Here is a 19,237-nt window from a genome sequence, read left to right on the forward strand (position 1 = left end):
CAGAATATTAAATCTTCTGTGTCTAGTGGTTTATATGAATTATAACGATATTTACCTTGGTTCTTCGAACCAAAACTTTAGCCTGAATTTTTCCCTCATCGGGTGCGCGGAATCAACGAGTCTGGGAGGGGCCGGGAAACGGGTCCCTGACAACCAATTAACGGCCAGCCAGAGTGAAGTACACTCTGAAGAGCTCAATGCTGCCAGGGTGGGGACGGGAAGAGGGCTGGCGATGACATCACCGCGGACAAGCGCTACGAGAGAGCTCCCTGAAGGCTGACGACTACCTCAGGGAGCTGCAAACCTGCAAATAATAAAATAAAGCACTAAAAAAGCTGCAAAATTTGTCCATGCATCACAATCAAGTGCCGGAAAGCATACCTCATAAAAACGCTGTCCCCAGGTATTTCTTTTTATTTTATTTCCTAATGGAGATTTCATCCCACCCTTGGATGGGCTTTAATGAAAAATGTAAAAGCCGCCTGGCTGATTTGCCCGCCTGCCAACCATAAGAGTGGATGGGCCACGAAAAATAGCAGACAATTAAGCCATTAATTGTCGTGGGTGCACTTCCAACTTTTGCGCGTGCCCACCGAGCGAAATATCGTGCGAATGTGCAATGACACCGGGATGCTTGCCCGACGTCATCTTGCACAATTTTACGCCCGGCCGGATCGGGCATACATCCGCCCACGCCACATAAAATTCTGACCTTTAAGTATGTGATTGGGAGAGCCAGGTTAGCCTCCATTTTGGAAAAAGTAAACCATGGCCTGAATTTTACCTTGGCTGGGCGGGCCCAGGACCAGTCGGGAAACAAGCCCCCGCCCACGATCACAGTTACATGCTGGCTATCCAATTAAGGCATCTTCCCAATGGTTGGGAAGGGCCGGGCGGGTCTGGGGCCTGTTGGGTGCCGGGTCCAATGGTGGCCAGGTGGGTGGTTTGAAAACAGCACAGGCAGTTCCTTGAAGGATGCCAGGGAAGAACATATCTTCCACATGCCGAAGACCAAAGCTATGGCCTCAACTGCTGCCGGAGACGAAGGTCGGGTGGGCACTCGGCCCCGCAGTTTTCAGACAAGTGCCTTGTGGTCTTCCAGGAGGAGGTGGCTGCGCTTGGGAAGGATGAGTACCGTGTTGGCATGGATCAGTGTGGTGAAATGTTAAAGGCTGGCTGCACCCCTTCATGGAGCACAGGGGTGTTGGAGCTTGAGTGCAACTGTTAATGACACCAGGGCAGGCCAAAGGGGTGAGTCCTGGGTGCTTGGACTGAGTGCCTTGCTGCTTGAGGACCACGACTCAGATGTGCCCTGCAAGGTGTTCCTCAGGTGGGGTTAGCCAGGCTGCAGGGTAGAGAGTGGACTAGTCAACATCCCTCTGTCCTTTCAGAAGAAGATGAGCCATAACAACATTGAGAGGTCACGGAGAGGTAGAGGTTCCCCAAACCTAATCCTTACAAAGTTTGAGCAAGATGCCTTGGAGCTGGAGAGGCTCCACACACCTTGGTCAGCTGGTTGTGGAGTAGCTGGGGTGTCAGACAAAGCTAAGAGTGCAGTGCTGCTGCCAGCAAGGTTGAGGAGAGGGCACCAAGATGTAGCATTTGTGAATGTAAGCTTAAGGCACAAGGAGCACAAGAGGGATTGGTCACAGGTTATCTTCTGTTTTGTTTCTGTTTGCTAGTGTGGAAATGAACACCAGAGAAGGTTATGTTATTTGCTTTGATTGTGAAAATTACATAAATTTTGTTTTTATCGTAATGGTCTGAGTATGCTTCACCTTTTTTTTTGGTGCAGGGTACGTCAGTTTGTAATGCTGGACATGAATGGCTCAAATCTTTATTGCACAGGCACTGAGTGCACTTTGGGTTCAAATGAAAGGGTAATTTCAGACATCCTGGATGGAGGCTGCAGCCGTGGCATGAGGCGGGTGCGGTTCTTTGGCATCCAAGCTGAAGGAGCGTTGGATCAAGGTACCCCTGCCTCCCTGAAGGATACCGAGTTCTGCCTCCATGCCCTCAGTGTTCTCCTCACTGTGCTCCTCTTCTGACTCACTACTTGATTCTTCATCTGTGATCTGTGGAGCTGCCTCAAGACACTCTTCCTCAAGTGGGTTCCCCCTTGCCAGTGCCAGGTTGTGGAGAGCGCAGCATGCAACCCCTATCAATGACATTCGCTCTGGGGAGTATTGTAGTGTTGCCCTGCACAGTCCAAGCATTAGAAGCACACCTTCAGAAGACCTATGGCCCTCTCTGTCACTGCCCTTATGGAGGCATGACTCCTATTATAATGCTGCTCTGTCTCTGTTCTTGGGTGGTAGAGAGATGCCATAAGCCACTTTTTCAGCGGATAGCCCTTGTCACCCAACAGTCATCCATCCAGTCGGGCTGGATCACTGAATAGCCTTGGCACCTGCCTACAATATAAGTGTCATGGGAATTGCCAGGTTACCTTGTACATACTTGCAGAATCTGTGTCCTGTGATCACACACTATCTGGACGTTCTGTTTCTCTCTCCACAGATGCTGTCAGACCTGCTGAGCTTTTCCAGCATTTTCTGTTTTTATCTTCAGGAATATTGTCAGGGCCCATAGTCTTTGCAGTGTCCATTGCCTTCAGCCATTTCTTAATATCATGTGGAGTGAATCAAAAACTGGCATCTGTGACGCTGGGGACCTCGAGTGCACCAAGATGGATTGTCCACTCGGCACTTCTAGCTGAGGATTGCTACGAATGCCTCAGCTTTCTCTTTTGCACTGATGTGCTGGACTCCTCCATCATTGAGGATGGGGATATTTATAGGGCCTCCTCCTCAAGTGAGTTATTTAATTGTGCACCATCATTTATGACTGGATGTGGCAGGACTGCCAAGCTTAGATGTGATTCGTTGGTTGTGGAATCGCTTAGCTCTGTCTATCCCTTGCTGCTTATGCTGTTTGGCACACAAGTAGTCCTGTGTTGTAGCTTCACCAGGTTGAGACCTCATTTTTAGGAATGCCTGATGCTGCTCCTGGCATGCTCTCCTGCATTCTTCATTAAACCAGGGTTGGTAGTAATGGTAGAGTAGGGGCTATGCCGGTCCATGAGGTTACAGATTGTGGTTGAGTACAATTCTGCTGCTGCTGATGGCCCACAGTGCCTCATGGATGCCCAGTCTTGAGTTCAATCTGTTCAAAATCCATCCCATTTAGCACGATGGTACGAAGTAGCGCCACACAATGGAGGGTATGCTCAATGTGAGGATGGTACATTGTCTCCACAAGGACTTTATGGTGGTCACTCTTGTCAATACTGTCATGGACAGATGCATCTACAGCAGGCAGGCTGGTGAGGATGAGGTCAAGAATGGTTTTCCTTCTTGCTGATTCCCTCACCACATGCCACAGACCCAGTCTAGCAGCAATGTCCTTTAGGACTCGGCCAGCTCGGTCTGTAGTGATGCTACCCGAGCCACTTTTGGTGATGGACATTGAAGTCCCCCACCCAGAGTGCATTCTGTGCCCTTGCCACCCTCACTGCATCCTCCAAGTGGTGTTCAACATGGAGGAATACTGATTCATCAGCTGAGGGAGGGGGGACAGGGGGAGGCACATGGTCATCAGAGGGTATTTAAGAGTCAATCACATTCCTGTGGATGTGGAGTCACACATAGGCTAGACTCAGAGGACGGCAGGTTTCCTTTCCTTCCTTAAAGGACATTCGTGAGCTGGATGGGTTTTTACAACAATCGACAATGCCTTCATATTCATCATTAGACTTTAATTCCAGATTTTTATTGCAATCAAATTTCACCATCTGCCGTGGTGGGATTCGAACCCGTGTCCCCAGAACTTTACCCCAGATTTCTGGATTACCATGATGCCATTGCCTTCCCTTAATAAATATGCAGCATCTTGGTATGTTCCAACTATTTAACCCCTTCCTCATGTTCAGCAACAATGGGACAGTTCTCAATCCTGGATGTGCAATCAATCTTATGTCATTATTTCACCCCCCCTGGCTGCTGAGGCAATCTGATGGGAGATGACACTTTAATTTGCTGTAGAAAGAGCAGTAGAATTTTGGATTTATATATAGGAGCATGGAGAAGTCTCAATAAATTTTTACAAAACATTGGTTCGACTCCAGCTAGAGTGCTGTAACAACTTTGGTCTCTTCATTATAGAAAGGACATTAAAGTCATATATTGTAGATTCACCAGGGTGATACCAAGTATGGGAAAGTATAAATGAGGGAGAGATTCAAGATATTGGGAATATTCGCAATGGAGCAGAGAAGGGCAAGAAGAGAATGAGTCGAGGTTAATAAAATTCTGAAGAGTTTCTCATAGAGTGAAAAGATAAAGGATATTTCCTCTGGTTGGGTAATCAGTGTTTGAACTTAAAATCATCACAATGAAATTAAGAGGATTTTCTTTGCACAGGGGGATTTTGGAGCAGTGAACAATTTGCTACAGGGAAGATGGAGACCATTGCAACTTGAGAGAAAATTGGATAAATACTTGAAGCAGAGGAAGTTACAAGACTATGGAACGTATTTAGTACAGCCGATTGACAAGGGAACCATAGTGACTGGGCTCACTTAATTGTGGGAGAGGCCCTGCGTCAGTCTCCCAGCAGCGACAAAACCTTCCCTGATTAAGTCAGAGGGTGGAAGAGGCTGATATGGGATTTCCTACCACCAGCAGTGGGATATCAATTAGGCTCATTAATAAGCCAATTGACACGCATAATCCCTGAACCCAGCACAATTAATGGTGACTCAGGGATTAAATGGAAGCTGCATGGCTTTCCTCGGAAGGCCAGGAAACACTGTTGGCTTTGCCAGTGGCCTCGGGGGGGGGGGGTAGGGAGGGTGGTCACTCATTATCTGTGCCTGACCAAGGGATCTGGCATTGGGAAATGGTGGGGGGGTGGGGGGGGGACATTGAAGCTGCCCTTGCCTCTGATCCTCCCCTTTCTGCTCCACCGCAATCCCCATTTTGCCTTTGGCCTGAGATTCCACGATGATCTTGGACCTCTGGTGGGTACATTGCTGCCAGTAGCCACCTTTCCCTCTGGTGCTGGCAGCACAAGGAGCTGCCAGTCTCTGATTTTCCAGCACCTTTCGACGAGCGGGATATCTTTTGTCAGTGACCCCAATTGTGGGGAAGGTCCAACGGTGGCAACTTAATTTGGGCATCACCCACAGAAATAACAGGAGCTCCATATCGGCGGGTAAGACCCCCGTTAACCAAACACAGTCCTGGCCTATAGGGAGAGCGTGGGGCAGTGGTTTTAGCTTTGAATGGCACCAGCAAGGAGCCAGTGCAAACAAGATGGGTCACATCTCTTTGCTTTAATCTTCTATGCTTCTATGGTTAAACATGGCCAAAACTATAATGAGAAGAAGTCAAGTCCACAAGTCAAGACCTCAGCCTCAGCTGACTGGTAAACAAGCTTTATTAGCTACTTTTCAGCTAAACTGAGGCCAGTTTCTAACTAACCTGAATCCCACTTTCAGAGTGGACAGCGGGGGACTATGCAGACTGATGGAAAAGCAACACTTTGTGTTTATCTTGCCAACATGGGGAGAACCAGGAGAATTCCCGCACTCTTCTTGAAATAGTTAGATGGATCTTTTACGTCACCCTAAGAGAGGTACAAGGTCTCTGTGTAACAGCGCAACCAATGGCAGTGCTTCCAATAGTGCATCTCTCCCTTAGAACTGCACTGAAGATTCAGCCTAGATTGTGAAAGACTGGAGTGGGGCTTGAACCCACAAATGCCTGACTCAGATGAGAATGCCACTAAGCCACAGCTGACACAATGGCTTTTAATTGCTGTTTAATAGCTAGCGACTATGTTGAAAAAGTTTTGACATAATAATTGAGGCAGAATGCAGACAATAATCTTCATTCAAAATTGTGTTGCTAAGTTTGTTGGTGGATGTGTACACAATTGTAATATCGCTTTGAAAGGGATGTCCCTGTAAGAAGCTCAACACGTTTCTAGGTTTCTGGATATCATCATGTGACCAGGAGCCACAGTCTCTCTCTCTGCACTTCAGTACCGTAGACAACAGCATGTGTTGCGAGATTGCTCGACTTGTGTAGTGCTTAACCCACCAGAGATCTTCAAGTAAATGGAATCCACGTATCTCATTTGTGTTACATATCGATAGCACAAGGATATCACTAGATAAAAACAAAAAAACTGCGGATGCTGGAAATCCAAAACAAAAACAAAAACAGAATTACCTGGAAAAACTCAGCAGGTCTGGCAGCATCGGCGGAGAAGAAAAGAGTTGACGTTTCGAGTCCTCATGACTCTTCGACAGAACTTGAGTTCGAGTCCAAGAAAGAGTTGAAATATAAGCTGGTTTAAGGTGTGTGTGTGGGGGGTAGAGAGAGAGAGAGAGAGAGAGGTGGAGGGGGGGCGCAGTGTGGTTGTAGGGACAAACAAGCAGTGATAGAAGCAGATCATCCAAAGATGTCAACAACAATAGTACAAAAGAACACATAGGTGTTAAAGTTAAAGTTGGTGATATTATCTAAACGAATGTGCTAATTAAGAATGGATGGTAGGGCACTCAAGGTATAGCTCTAGTGGGGATGTTTTTTTTTAAATAATGGAAATAGGTGGGAAAAGGAAAATCTTTATAATTTATTGGAAAAAAAGGAAGGGGGAAACAGAAAGGGGGTGGGGATGGGGGAGGAAGCTCACGACCTAAAGTTGTTGAATTCAACCTATTTCCATTATTTAAAAAAAAAACACCCCCACTAGAGCTATACCTTGAGTGCCCTACCATCCATTCTTAATTAGCACATTCGTTTAGAAAATATCACCAACTTTAACTTTAACACCTATGTGTTCTTTTGTACTATTGTTGTTGACATCTTTTGATGATCTGCTTCTATCACTGCTTGTTTGTCCCTACAACCACACCCCCCCCCCACCTCTCTCTCTCTCTCTCTCTCCACCCCCCACACACACACCTTAAACCAGCTTATATTTCAACTCTTTCTTGGACTCGAACTCAAGTTCTGTTGAAGAGTCATGAGGACTTGAAACGTCAACTCTTTTCTTCTCCGCCGATGCTGCCAGACCTGCTGAGTTTTTCCAGGTAATTCTGTTTTTGTTTTTGTCAAGGATATCACTATTTGCGTTTTGCTACTAGCAAAGTGTTAGTAAGGTTAATTTGTGTTTGAAAGGAATTACACCTTGGATTTATAATTGAGTAACTACAATAATTTTAAATTGTTAAAGGATCTCAGGAGTGTGATAGAAAAAGTTGCATCTTTTCTGAATAAAAAGCTGGATGGAGAAACCTTGGAATCAATTTTGGAACATTGCACTTTTAAGTATATGAAGGAAAACCCTGAAACAAACTACCATGAAGCATCAGGGTTGTTCGATGCTGACAAAGGCTCTTTTTATAGGAAGGGTGAGTAATACACTGATCACAGGAAAGGACTAGGTCAGTACAAATCAACTTTAAGTTTGTTTTAAAGATTGGTCTGTTCCTGTCCTTATTTTCAACAACAAGAAACTTAAAATAATAGGAAGTATGGAGAAATAATTTGCTTGAGGATTCTCACCAGTAGTGATCTTCAAAGATGGTTATGGTAGATTTTGTAAATGCTTGTAGCTACCGAGTATGTGAAATTAGTTTCCCATTGAGGTAGATTTTGCTTACAATTGAGGAATACTTTTGGATTTATTTACATCAAACCTTGAGGAACAAGGGAATGGGTGACCACCAGGCGGTCCAAGAGAAACAGGCAGGTAGGTCAGGAGTCCCCTGGGGTCCTGCTCGCAAATCGGTATTCCATTTTGGAGACTGATGAGGGCACTGGTTCCTCCAGGGAGTGCGGACAGAGCCAAGCTTCTGGCACCGCAAGCAGCCTGTCTGTAAGGAAGGGCGGAAGTGCAATAGTAATAGGGGATTCTATAGCCAGGGGAACAGATAGGTGCTACTGTGGCCATCAAAGTGACTCCAGGATGGTATGTTGGCTCCCTGAACGGCTGCAGGGCATCCTGAAGGGGAAGGGTGATAAGGCAGAGGTCATGGTACATGTTGGTACCAATGACATAGGTACAAAGAGGGATGAGGTCTTGCATCAAGAATTCAGGGAGTTAGGCAGTAAACTAAAAAGCAAGACCTCTTGGGTTGTCATCACTGGATTACCCCCAGTGCCACATGTTAGCGAGCTCGGGAATAGGAGAATAGTGCAGGTGAATACATGGCTTAAGAGTTGGTGCAGGCGGGAGGGTTTTAGATTCCTGGATCACTGGGACTGTTTCAGGAGAAGGTGGGACCTGTACAAGCGGGACAGTCTACATCTGAACCAGAGTGGGACTAACTTCCTTGCAGGCATGTTTGCTATTGCTGTTGGGAGGAGTTTAAACTAATTCGGAGGGGACACAGAATGTTAGCAGAATAGGAACACATCATAATTCAGTAAAACAATCAAGTCAGAGGGAGTACAGCCGCATTAAGTTTCAAGGGAGTAAGGCAAGGCTGGATGGCCTCTACCTTAATACCAGGAGTATTACAGGTAAAACGGATGAGTTAAGGGTGAGGATTGACACGTGGAATTGTGACATAGTAGCCATCACTGAGACGTGGTTGAGGGAAGAGCAAGATTGGCAGCTCAACATTCTGGGATATAGAATCTTCAGGCAAGACAGGGGAGGGGGTAAAAGAGGAGGAGGCATTGCATTATTAATTAAGGAGTCAGTTACTGCAGTAAGGAGAGATGATATCTTGGAGCAGGCATCAAATGAAGCTTTGTGGGTAGAGCTTAGGAATAAAAAAGGGGCATCCACATTGTTAGGTGTTTATTATAAACCCCCAGATAGTCAGCAGGAAATTGAGGAGCAAATATGTGCACAATTTGTGTAGGTGTGTAAAAACAATAACAATAGGGTAATTATATTAGGTGATTTCAACTTTCCCAACATTAATTGGGATAGACATAGTAGTAAGGGCTTGGATGGAGTGGATTTCTTGAAATGTGTACAGGAGAACTTTTTAGGTCAATATGTAGAGGGTCCAACAAGGGACGGCGCAGTGCTGGAACTAATTCAGGGGAATGAAGCCGAACGGGTGGCTGAGGTGGTGGTGGGGGAGCATTTTAGCGATATCCACCACAACATGGTACAGTTTAAGTTTGTTATGGACAAGGAAATCAACAAGTTGCAAAAAAAATGTTTTGGATTGGGGGAGAGTGGATTTTAGTAAAATAAGGCAGGATCTGGCCAAGGTAGACTGGGAACAGTTACTGTGGGGAAATCTACAGAGGAACAGTTGGGGGTGTTCAAAAAGGAAATGGGGAGGGTACAGGCTCAACATGTTCCCTCTAGGGTGATAGGAAGGAGTAACAAGCCCAGAGAACCATGGATGACCAGAGATATTCAGGTTACGGTGAGAAGGAAAAGAGAGGCTTTTAGCAGGTACAAGGGAAGGAAATCAGCAGAGGCATTAGTGAAGTACAGAAAGTGCAAAGTGGAGCTTAACAAAGCAATTAGGAGAGCAAAGAGGGGATATGAGAAAGCTCTGGCTGGTAAAAGTAGGGAAAATCCCAAGATATTCTTTAAGTATATCAACGGGAAGAGGATAACCAGGGAAAGAGTAGGGCCCATAAAGGACCAAGGGGGCAATCTATGGGTGGAGCCACAAGACATCACTAGAGTGTTGAATGAATACTTCACATCCGTCTTCACCCAAGAGAATGAGGATGAAGGTATCGAACTCTGGGAGAGAGACTGTGAGGTTCTTAAGCAAATTGATATAGGGAGTGACAAGGTATTGGAGGTGTTGGCAAATGTCCAGATCCGGACATTTGTGTCCCAGACTGCTGTGGGAGGCAAGAGAGGAGATCGCAGGGGCTTTGACCCGAATTTTTAATTCCTCTCTGGCCATGGGGGAGGTGCCAGATGACTGGAGAACAGCTAATGTGATTCTGCTATATAAGAAGGGTTGTAGTGATAAGCCAGGGAACTACTGGCCAGTGAGTCTCACATCAGTGGTAAGGAAAGTATTGGAGAAAATTCTGAAGGAGAGTATCTATCTCCACTTGGAGAGGCAAGGTTTGATCAGGGATAGTCAGCATGGCTTTGTCAGAGCGAGGTCATGCCTAACAAATTTCATTGAAGTTTTTGAGGAGGTGACCAGGTGTGTAGATGAGGGTAGTGTAGTTGATGTAGTTTATATGGATTTCAGCAAAGCCTTTGACAAGGTCCCACATGGGAGACTTATAAAGAAGGCAAAGGCACTTGGGATACAGGGTAATTTGATAAGGTAGATTCAAAATTGGCTTAGTTGTATGAGACAGAGGGTGATGGCAGAAGGAAGTCAGTGTCCAGTGGCATACCACAGGGACCTGTGCTCGGTCCCCTATTATTCATCATTTATATAAACAACATAGATGACTATGTGGGGGGTAGGATTAGTAAGTTTGCGGATGACACAAAGATTGGCCAGGTGGTTAACAGTGAGGTTGAGTGTCTTGGGCTACAGGAAGGTATAGACGGGATGGTCAAATGAGCAGATAAGTGGCAGATGGAATTTAACCCTGAAAAGTATGAGGTGAAACACTTTGGAAGGAGTAATTTGACAAGGAAGTATTCAATGAACAGCCTGACACTAGGAAGTTCTGAGGAACAAAGGGATCTTTGTGTGTGTGTCCATAGATCTCTGAAGGCAGAGGGGCATGTTAGTGGGGTGGTGAAAAAGGCATATGGAACATTTGCCTTTATCAATCAAGGCATAGATTACAAAAGTAGGGAGCTTATGTTGGAGTTGTATTGAACCTTAGGCCACAGCTGGAGTACTGTGTGCAGTTCTGGTCGCCACATTATAAGAAGTATGTGATTGCACTGGAGGGGGTGCAGAGGAGATTCACCAGGATGTTGTTTGGGATGAAACATTTAAGTTATGAAGAGAGGTTGGATAGATTTGGGTTGTTTTCGTTGGAGCAGAGAAGACTGAGGGGCAACCTGATTGATTATGAGGGGGATGGACAGGGTGGATAGGGAGCAGCTGTTCCCCTTAGTTGAAGGGTCAGTCACAAGGGAGCATAAGCTCAAGGTGAGGGGCAGGAGATTTAGGGGGGGATGTGAGGAAAAACTTTTTTATGCAGAGGGTGGTGACGGTCTGGAATGCACTGCCTGGGACGGTGGTGGAGGTGGGTTGCCTCTCATCCTTTTAAAAAGTACCTGGATGAGCACTTGGCATGTCATAACATTCAAGGCTAAGGGCCAAGTGCTGGTAAATGGGATTAGGTAGGTAACTCAGGTGTTTCTCGTGTCGGTGCAGATTCAATGGGCCGAAAGGCCTCTTCTGCACTGTGATATGACAAATTTAGAATCACTAAGTTTTATTTAATGTTTAATCTGGCATTATTTATTTTTAGGGATTACTGGAGACTGGAAGAATCACTTTCTTGTGTCTCAGAATGAGTGGTTTGATTCCATCTACAAGGAGAAGATGGCGGACATCCCAGTGACATTTGACTATGATATTGTTGATTTGATTTATTTCCCAAACAAGCAGTAGATTTAAATGTTGACACCCACTTGATTCCCCACACTTCCATGTCTCTACTTCCCACAAATACCTTTAGCAGTGCTCATGCTGATACTCTACACTTCAAATAGCTCCTGAACTCACTTGCCTTCCACACCTTTGTCTAAACCTGGACATCAGTTCCTTGATGCTCTAAGCTGACTCCTCCACCCTATGTACAAGTAAACCACACCCCACCATGGCACCTTTAACTTCAACCGTTGTCTCGCTCTTCTGGTCTCCTCCTTATTTTCTACCAGAACATATTTATCCAAATCAGTGCCATACCTATGTAACCAGCCTTTCCAAGTACATTTGCATGAGCATTTTGGCTTTTGTCCTTGATCCTGCACCTGTGATTATCAATTTGCCTTTTATTTCTCTCTTTATATATTTTGGGACCTTCTCTTTTGTCTCATTGTTTTCCTATTACCCAGCCATGCCTATTTTCCTTTCACCCCTCACAGGTACTTTGCCTCACAAATCCCTACCCCAACTTTTAGTTACATTAAATCTTATTGCTTAAAAGAAAAATAATGTAGGTGTTACTGTAGAATGCTTTTAAGTTATGCAGGAATGGTTGCTCAGTAGATTTTAGAATCCAATGTTCCCTGCAATGAGGTTGCTCACAAGGATGGCATCTCTGGATATCACTGGTGTACAGTCCATGATTTTGGGTGCATTCATTTTAATGGCCTGTGCTTTCCTAAGGTGCATTTTCAATGAGTGCCACTCCTTATTAGGAATGTTGTATCACAGAATCACCCAATCTGTTTTTGGGCCAGGTTTGATATTATACTGAAATATATTAACAATTTCAACAATATTATGCATGTAGAATAATCTGTTACTAATTCTAAATTTGTCATATATATTGGAAGTCTTATTTAATGTTTAATCTGGCAAAATTTATTTTTAGTCCTTGACCATAAAAACTCACCTACTGCCATATTATGCTTGACTCTCTCTTGGATAAGCTCACAGCTTCTCAGTATGTATTTGAGACACTTGCTGCTACCTCCTTATGAGTAGCAATCTCAAATGCCCTGTTAAGGGGAAGAAAGTAGTATTGCATAATAACGGAATGAATTACTTAAATTAGAATCTACAGGCAGGCTAGCGCAAACCAGTACATCAACAGTTAAACCAGATGAACCTTCTACACTCTCAGACTTTGTACACCCTCAGGGTTTGCAATCACCAGCAAGGTCCTGGGAGTTAGACTGGAGCCTTAGTTTAGAAAACAAGTAAGATTAAGTGTGCCCTTCAACAAATATGGGAAGGACAGATGGTCCCAGCTTAGATAGGAGGGAAGGCCTCGGCCTGGGTGAAAATAGGGACATACGATGCATGTACCAGAGATGTCTGTTTAATGTAAACCTATATGTTGATGAGATCAGAATCTGAAGAATGTTCTTGTACGCGACTAATAATGTATAAATATGGTGAAGACTTGTAATTTAGCAGAGTGCTGTCTCAAGCTGTCTTGAGATGGTTCTCTCCTTGCAATTGCTTGAATAAACGATTGTGACCTGTACTTGAGACTCCTGCGGTCCGTTTGTCAAAGTTACCACAATAGTTTGGCGTAGTCGGCAGGATTCTCAGATTGGATCCTCGGGACGGCTCTGCAAAGTGGGTGAGTATATTTTATTTACCACCCGCAGTTAGTGCAGTAAGCCTACCCGAGAATAGTCCTGCCGAGTATCAAAGAATCGGGAGGAGGACTCAGGGCAGGAGAGGGAGATGAGGCGCCGGTGTAGGAGGCAAGAGCCGCGCTGGCGGGCTAGCGGTGTCGAAGCTGCGCAGGGAGGCCAGACCACTACCCTAAGCAGGAGGTGGAGCCGTGCTGGCAGGTTATGGTTTAAAATATAAGCATAACCGAAGCTGCGCAGGGAGGCCAGACCCCTGGGGGAAAAAAAAGTTGGAGGCAGAGCTGTGCTGGCGGGTTACGGTTTGAAATAAAACCATAGCCGAAGCCGCACAGTGAGGCCAGCCCAGTTAAGAGGCGGAGCCATGCTGGCAGGCTACTGTTTGAAATATAACCATAACCAAAGCCGCGCAGAGAGGCCAGACCCCTAATTAAACCGCAAATTAATTGTGCAGAGACAAACAAAATAGAACGCTCTCAGGGAAACAGGAAAGTGCTATGAAACTCAATTGGGGACTCCATCATGAGATTCATGGCAGAACAATCGTCAAAATTAATCAGGAAAACGTGGAAGGATGATTGGGACCAGAAAGGTCTGCCACTGAATTTTCTGTAACTTAAAAAAATGAATTGATCTAAGTTACAAGAGCTGCTTGCGCTGCAGAGAGAGAGAGAGAGACAAAAGGGGGGTACCCCTATGGGGTTAAATAAGCACTGACTAAAATTCTGAGGGAAAAAATTACCTGAAGTTCAAAGGATTCTAGGAAAACCAAAAGGCATAAACACACAGTCTAGGTGGTTCCAATGGATAAAAAGGGGTTTCCTTTGAAGAGATTAATTAAATATTAAAGGAAATCTGCATTCCAACAACACTGTAATTTTAATTTGGGACAATCTTGAGCTGTAAAGTGCAGTGTAATTTAACAGGTTACTTTGAATAATGAGGATGCTATCCAAAGGTAAAGAATGTGTCGATAAACATATGGAACTTCTAATCTGGATACAAATCATTACACTTGAAAAAAGAGGTTGTCTTAATTTTGATGGTGTAAATTACATCTCTTAAAGTTTAAAATTTTGAGGTTTTGTTCGTGATAAAGTTCTCAAAAGAGAATTTTCATTTTAAAGGATTTTTGACAACAAATGACACGAATTCAAATGCTGCAAGCTTTTGAATTTGTAAGTCTGTACCCAAAATATGAAGTTAAGCTCAAGAACTTGACAAAGTTTGGCAGAAATCCAATTTTTGGCCGAGTTAATGAATCTGGGATAATTCTAAAAGAGATGGGTCAGACACAATTTAGTGGGTTACTTTTGAGACAAAATGTTGCTTGAGAAGATAAGGAAGCAAAACATGTCAATGCCTGATTTCTGTTTTAAAACTGTTATGAAAATACTTTATTAGACTTTAAAGTCTCTCCAGGCAACCTGAACAAGATAAGACGGTAGCTGTTCAAGCTGTTTTAAGGGAAGTGAATTTGATAATCTGGCCATCAGGTGAGACTTTGGAACTGCACAGGGGGAGATAAGCAAAGATCTAGAGACAGAGATCCTCGTTGACACGGAATTGTTAATATAGCCTAAAGAATAAGGAAACATTTTAAACGATCAAGACAATAGAGAAACTGAACTCAAGGGAATCTTAGGATGATCATGGTCAGGGAAGAAAAAAACTTAGAGGTAATACTATGTGGAATCTATAGTTCAGGCAATTGAAAAGTAAGGAGAAATAATACTTAACAACAATTTGCCACAAGATAGATACAGGTAAAGGGAAAGTTGGAAAAGGGCTAAATAGATGTATTACTGACTATATTAGTGCACCTGCGAGCTACAAAAAGTAAGACCACAGGATTAATACCATGATGACAGGCAGAGTTAAGTGGCTCCGAGAGAGAACCGTCACTGGAAGTGAAGATACTGAACCACTGAAAGACAGGATAAGAAGGTGCAATGTAGAGTTGTGTAGGCAGCTTAAGGAATTGAGGTCCAACGTGGGACAGCAGCAGGAGACAGTAGACTGGAAGGAGTGGAGGGGGCCTATCCAGATGGATTTAGCTCAGGGAACTCATTTCACAGGAAGAATCATTAAAGAAACGTATACATTTAAATTTAAACAGAAATTCCACATTCCCTACCAGCCACAGAGCTCGGGGACGGTGGGAAGATTGAACTTAACTTTTAAAAAACCATCAATCGCAAAAGCAATTCAAGAGACAGGGAAAAGCCCAATATTCTAATGCGCCTTAGGGCTACACCAAGCAGGACCGCCGGGTTCAACCCATTTGAACTAATGACAAGGAGAGCAATGTAGTTACCCAAGGAGAGGGAGATGTAGGACTACTAAAAGGAAGTGTGCGAGACTATGTGAGGGAAATGAGTAAGCGATTGCATTAGTTAAGGAAGGAAGTCAGAGACCGACAGGTGATTAAGGATATGGAAACATGCAAATCCAAAGGGCAACAATGGACCCTCCCCCCCCACCCACTGCAAGTGGAGAATAAGGTGATGGTCAAGGTGAGCCCGGAGTGAACAGGCATGGACCATACGAGGCAATTGTGACGGGTGATACGTGGGCACTTGTAGATATGAGAACAGGAAGTAAATGGAGGCATTACATACAGTTAAAGATACATGACAATTGACCAAGAGGTTACCCAGACAACCGGAGCCGATGGTAATGTCTCCACAGGTTTACGATCCTGGTCGTGGGTGTATCAGTACTGGCAACAAGGTCAGGATCATCGCTGCTCATCTTGCACCGCAGGAGGAACTTTGGTACAGCACGAACAGTGCCGAATACAACACTCAATGGGGAATGATAAATGGCAGTAGGAGAACAAGTGCTTTTGAATTGTAGTTAGGGTTTGCTTCAGATCGAGTGTGGGAGGTCTGCCCAAATGAGAAGATTAGTACCACTACCCAGCCTCCCATGTCTACTTCCACATTCTGAGTAGAGATAATTGAAACCTCTCAAACCACACCGACTTACCCATCTTGTCTGACTATGCATTCAGGACTGACGAATGGTTTGGTACTGGTTAATCAGAAGTTTTGTATGATAATGTACACCATGAGCTGGTACCCGTAGTCTCGAACATATCTGGAATTGGACCACCCCAGTGGTGCTCAACCCATATTTGAGCACTATGTACTGTTCTCATGGGCCAGTTAATGACTGAAGCGTCTCAGTTCAACGGCAGGATGCGATCAGGTTTGGGAAGGAACCGAGTTAAGTGCAGCCTGATAAATGACGCCGCTACGATATTTGCTATAGGGACATCAGGGGTTAATTCAGAACCTGGCAACTGTTGACCAGAAGGTCCAGACCTTGAGCTCCAAGCTTAAGGAGATTTTAGAGTGGGGACGGGGAATTCATGACACCCAATTAAATACAGACCAGGACATGACACGGTTAATCCAAAACCTGGCTACCGTGCTCTAAGGTCACACGGGGACTATCAATAAACTGATTGGGATAGGGAAAAATATTTCAGATGAAGCAAGCAGAAATGATGTTTGCAGCACCTATGGATCTTGAGCCTGGAACAAGCCCGAGAGAATTTAAGACAGATTAATGAAGGGGTAACTAATGAACTTTTATTTAATCTTTCACCACATAAGGATCCTGACTTGACTGGTTTGCCAGCTCAGAGGTTTAAAACGTGTATATAGAATGAATGTTGAATGTATAGTGAATAATAATACGCTAATAGGCATTGTCTTAGTGATCAAACAAAAACAGAATTACCTGGAAAAACTCAACAGACCTAGCAGCATTGGCGGAGAAGAAAAGAGTTGACGTTTCAAGTCCCCAAGATCCTTCCACAGAACTGAGTGAATATAAGGAGAGGGGTGAAATATAAGCTGGTTTAAGGTTGGGGGGGCGGTGGGGAGAGAGAAGTTGGGGGGATTGGTGTGGTTGTAGGGACAAGCAAGCAGTGATAGGAGCAGATAATCAAAAGATGTCACAGACAAAAGAACACAGAGGTGTTGAAGCTAGTGATATTATCTAAATGAATGTGCTAATTACGGATGGATGATGGGGCACTCAAGGTACAGCTCTAGTGGGAGTGGGGTGGAAAGACTAGCGGGGCATAAAAGATTTAAAAATAATGGAAATAGGTAGGAAAAGAAAAATCTATATAAATTATTGGAAAAAACAAAAGGAAGGGGGAAGAAACAGAAAGGGGGCGGGGATGGAGGAGGGAGTTCAAGATCTAAAGTTTTTGAATTCAATATTCAGTCCGGAAGGCTGTAAAGTGCCTAGTCGGAAGATGAGGTGCTGTTCCTCCAGTTTGCGTGGGCTTCACTGGAACAATGCAGCAAGCCAAGGACAGACATGTGGGCAAGAGAGCAGGGAGTGTTAAAATGGCAAGCGTCAGGGAGGTTTGGGTCATTCTTGCGGACAGACCGCAGGTGTTCTGCAAAGCTGTCGCCCAGTTTACGTTTGGTCTCTCCAAAGTAGAGGAGACCGCATTGGGAGCAACGAATGCAGTAGACGAAGTTGGGGGAAATGCAAGTGAAATGCTGCTTCACTTGAAAGGAGTGTTTAGGCCCTTGGACAGTGAGGAGAGAGGAAGTGAAGGGGCAGGAGTTACATCTTTAGCGTGGGCATGAGGAGGTGCCATAAGTGGGGGTTGAGGAGTAGGGGGTGATGGAGGAGTGGACCAGGGTGTCCCGGAGGGAATGATCCCTACGGAATGCCGCCGGGGGGGTGAAGGGAAGATGTGTTTGATGGTGGCATCATGCTGGAGTTGGCGGAAATGGCGGAGGATGATCCTTTGAATGCTGGTGGGTGATAAGTGAGGACAAGGGGAACCCTATCATGTTTCTGGGAGGGAGGAGAAGGCGTGAGGGCAAATGTGCGGGAGATGGGCTGGACACGGTTGAGGGCCCTGTCAATGACCGTGGGTGGAAAACCTCGGTTAAGGAAGAAAGAGGACATGTCAGAGGAACTGTTTTTGAAGGTAGTATCATTGGAACAGATGCGACGGAGGCGAAGGAACTGAGAGAATGGGATGGAGTCCTTACAGGAAGCGGGGCGTGAGGAGCTGTAGTCGAGGTAGCTGTGGGAGTCGGTAGGCTTGTAATGGATATTGGTGGACAGTCTATCACCAGAGATTGAGACAGAGTGGTCAAAGAAGGGAAGGGAAGTGTCAGAGATGGACCATGTGAAAATGATGGAGGGGTGGAGATTGGAAGCAAAATTAATAAATTTTTCCAAGTCCCGCCGAGAGCATGAAGCAGCACCGAAGTAATCATCGATGTACTGGAGAAAGTTGTGGAAGGGGGCCGGAGTAGGACTGGAACAAAGATTGTTCCACATAGCCCATAAAGAGACAGGAATAGCTGGGACCCAAGCTGTGTATTCACTATACCCCCTGACCTTCCCCTCTCCGATGCTGAATGTTCAGTGCTTAACAAAGGACTTAGTTTCATACCCTTACACCCTCATCTCAATGAATTTCGTGCTCGGCACGATGCTGAACTCTTCTTCCGCCGTCTTCGTCTCCGGGCTCACTTTTTTGGGCAGGAGTCCTCTCCCCGTTCAACGGATCCTTTTACCCACCTCCAATATTCTCCCTCCACCTGGCCCCCTCCCTCTGGATTCTTACCTTCTCTTGATCTTTACATTGAGAACTGTCGGCGTGACATTAGTCGTCTCAATTTCTCTGCTCCACTCACCCATTCTAATCTGTCTCTCTCTGAACTTACTGCACTCCGTTCTCGCAGGTCCAACCCTGACATTGTCATCAAACCCGCTGACAAGGATGGTGCTGTTGTTGTCTGGCGCACTGACCTCTACCTCGCGGAGGCTGAGCGTCAACTCACAGACACTTCCTCCTACCTCTCCCTGGACCATGACCCCACCACTGAACATCAAGCCATTGTTTCCAGGACTGTCACTGAGCTCATCTCCTCTGGGGATCTTCCTCCCACAGCTTCCAACCTGATAGTCACCCAACCTCGGATGGCCCGCATCTACCTCCTACCCAAAATCCACAAACAGAACTGTCCAGGTACACCGATTGTGTCAG

General features: G+C 45.2%; 1 protein-coding gene across 1 annotated transcript in view; it reads left to right on the forward strand.

The window, feature by feature from the left end:
* Positions 1-13,085, forward strand: part of LOC121291097 (amine sulfotransferase-like) — a 44,752-nt gene extending 31,667 nt beyond the window's left edge. Inside the window, exons 6-7 of the mRNA XM_041212147.1 lie at positions 7,246-7,423; positions 11,397-13,085. Of these exons, the coding sequence (XP_041068081.1) occupies positions 7,246-7,423; positions 11,397-11,539 (321 nt within the window). The 3' untranslated portion in view covers positions 11,540-13,085. The remainder of the gene's footprint in view (positions 1-7,245; positions 7,424-11,396) is intronic.
* Positions 13,086-19,237: the final 6,152 nt, after the last annotated feature.

Source organism: Carcharodon carcharias, chromosome 19 (genome assembly GCF_017639515.1).
Source record: "Carcharodon carcharias isolate sCarCar2 chromosome 19, sCarCar2.pri, whole genome shotgun sequence".
Lineage (NCBI taxonomy): Eukaryota > Metazoa > Chordata > Chondrichthyes > Lamniformes > Lamnidae > Carcharodon > Carcharodon carcharias.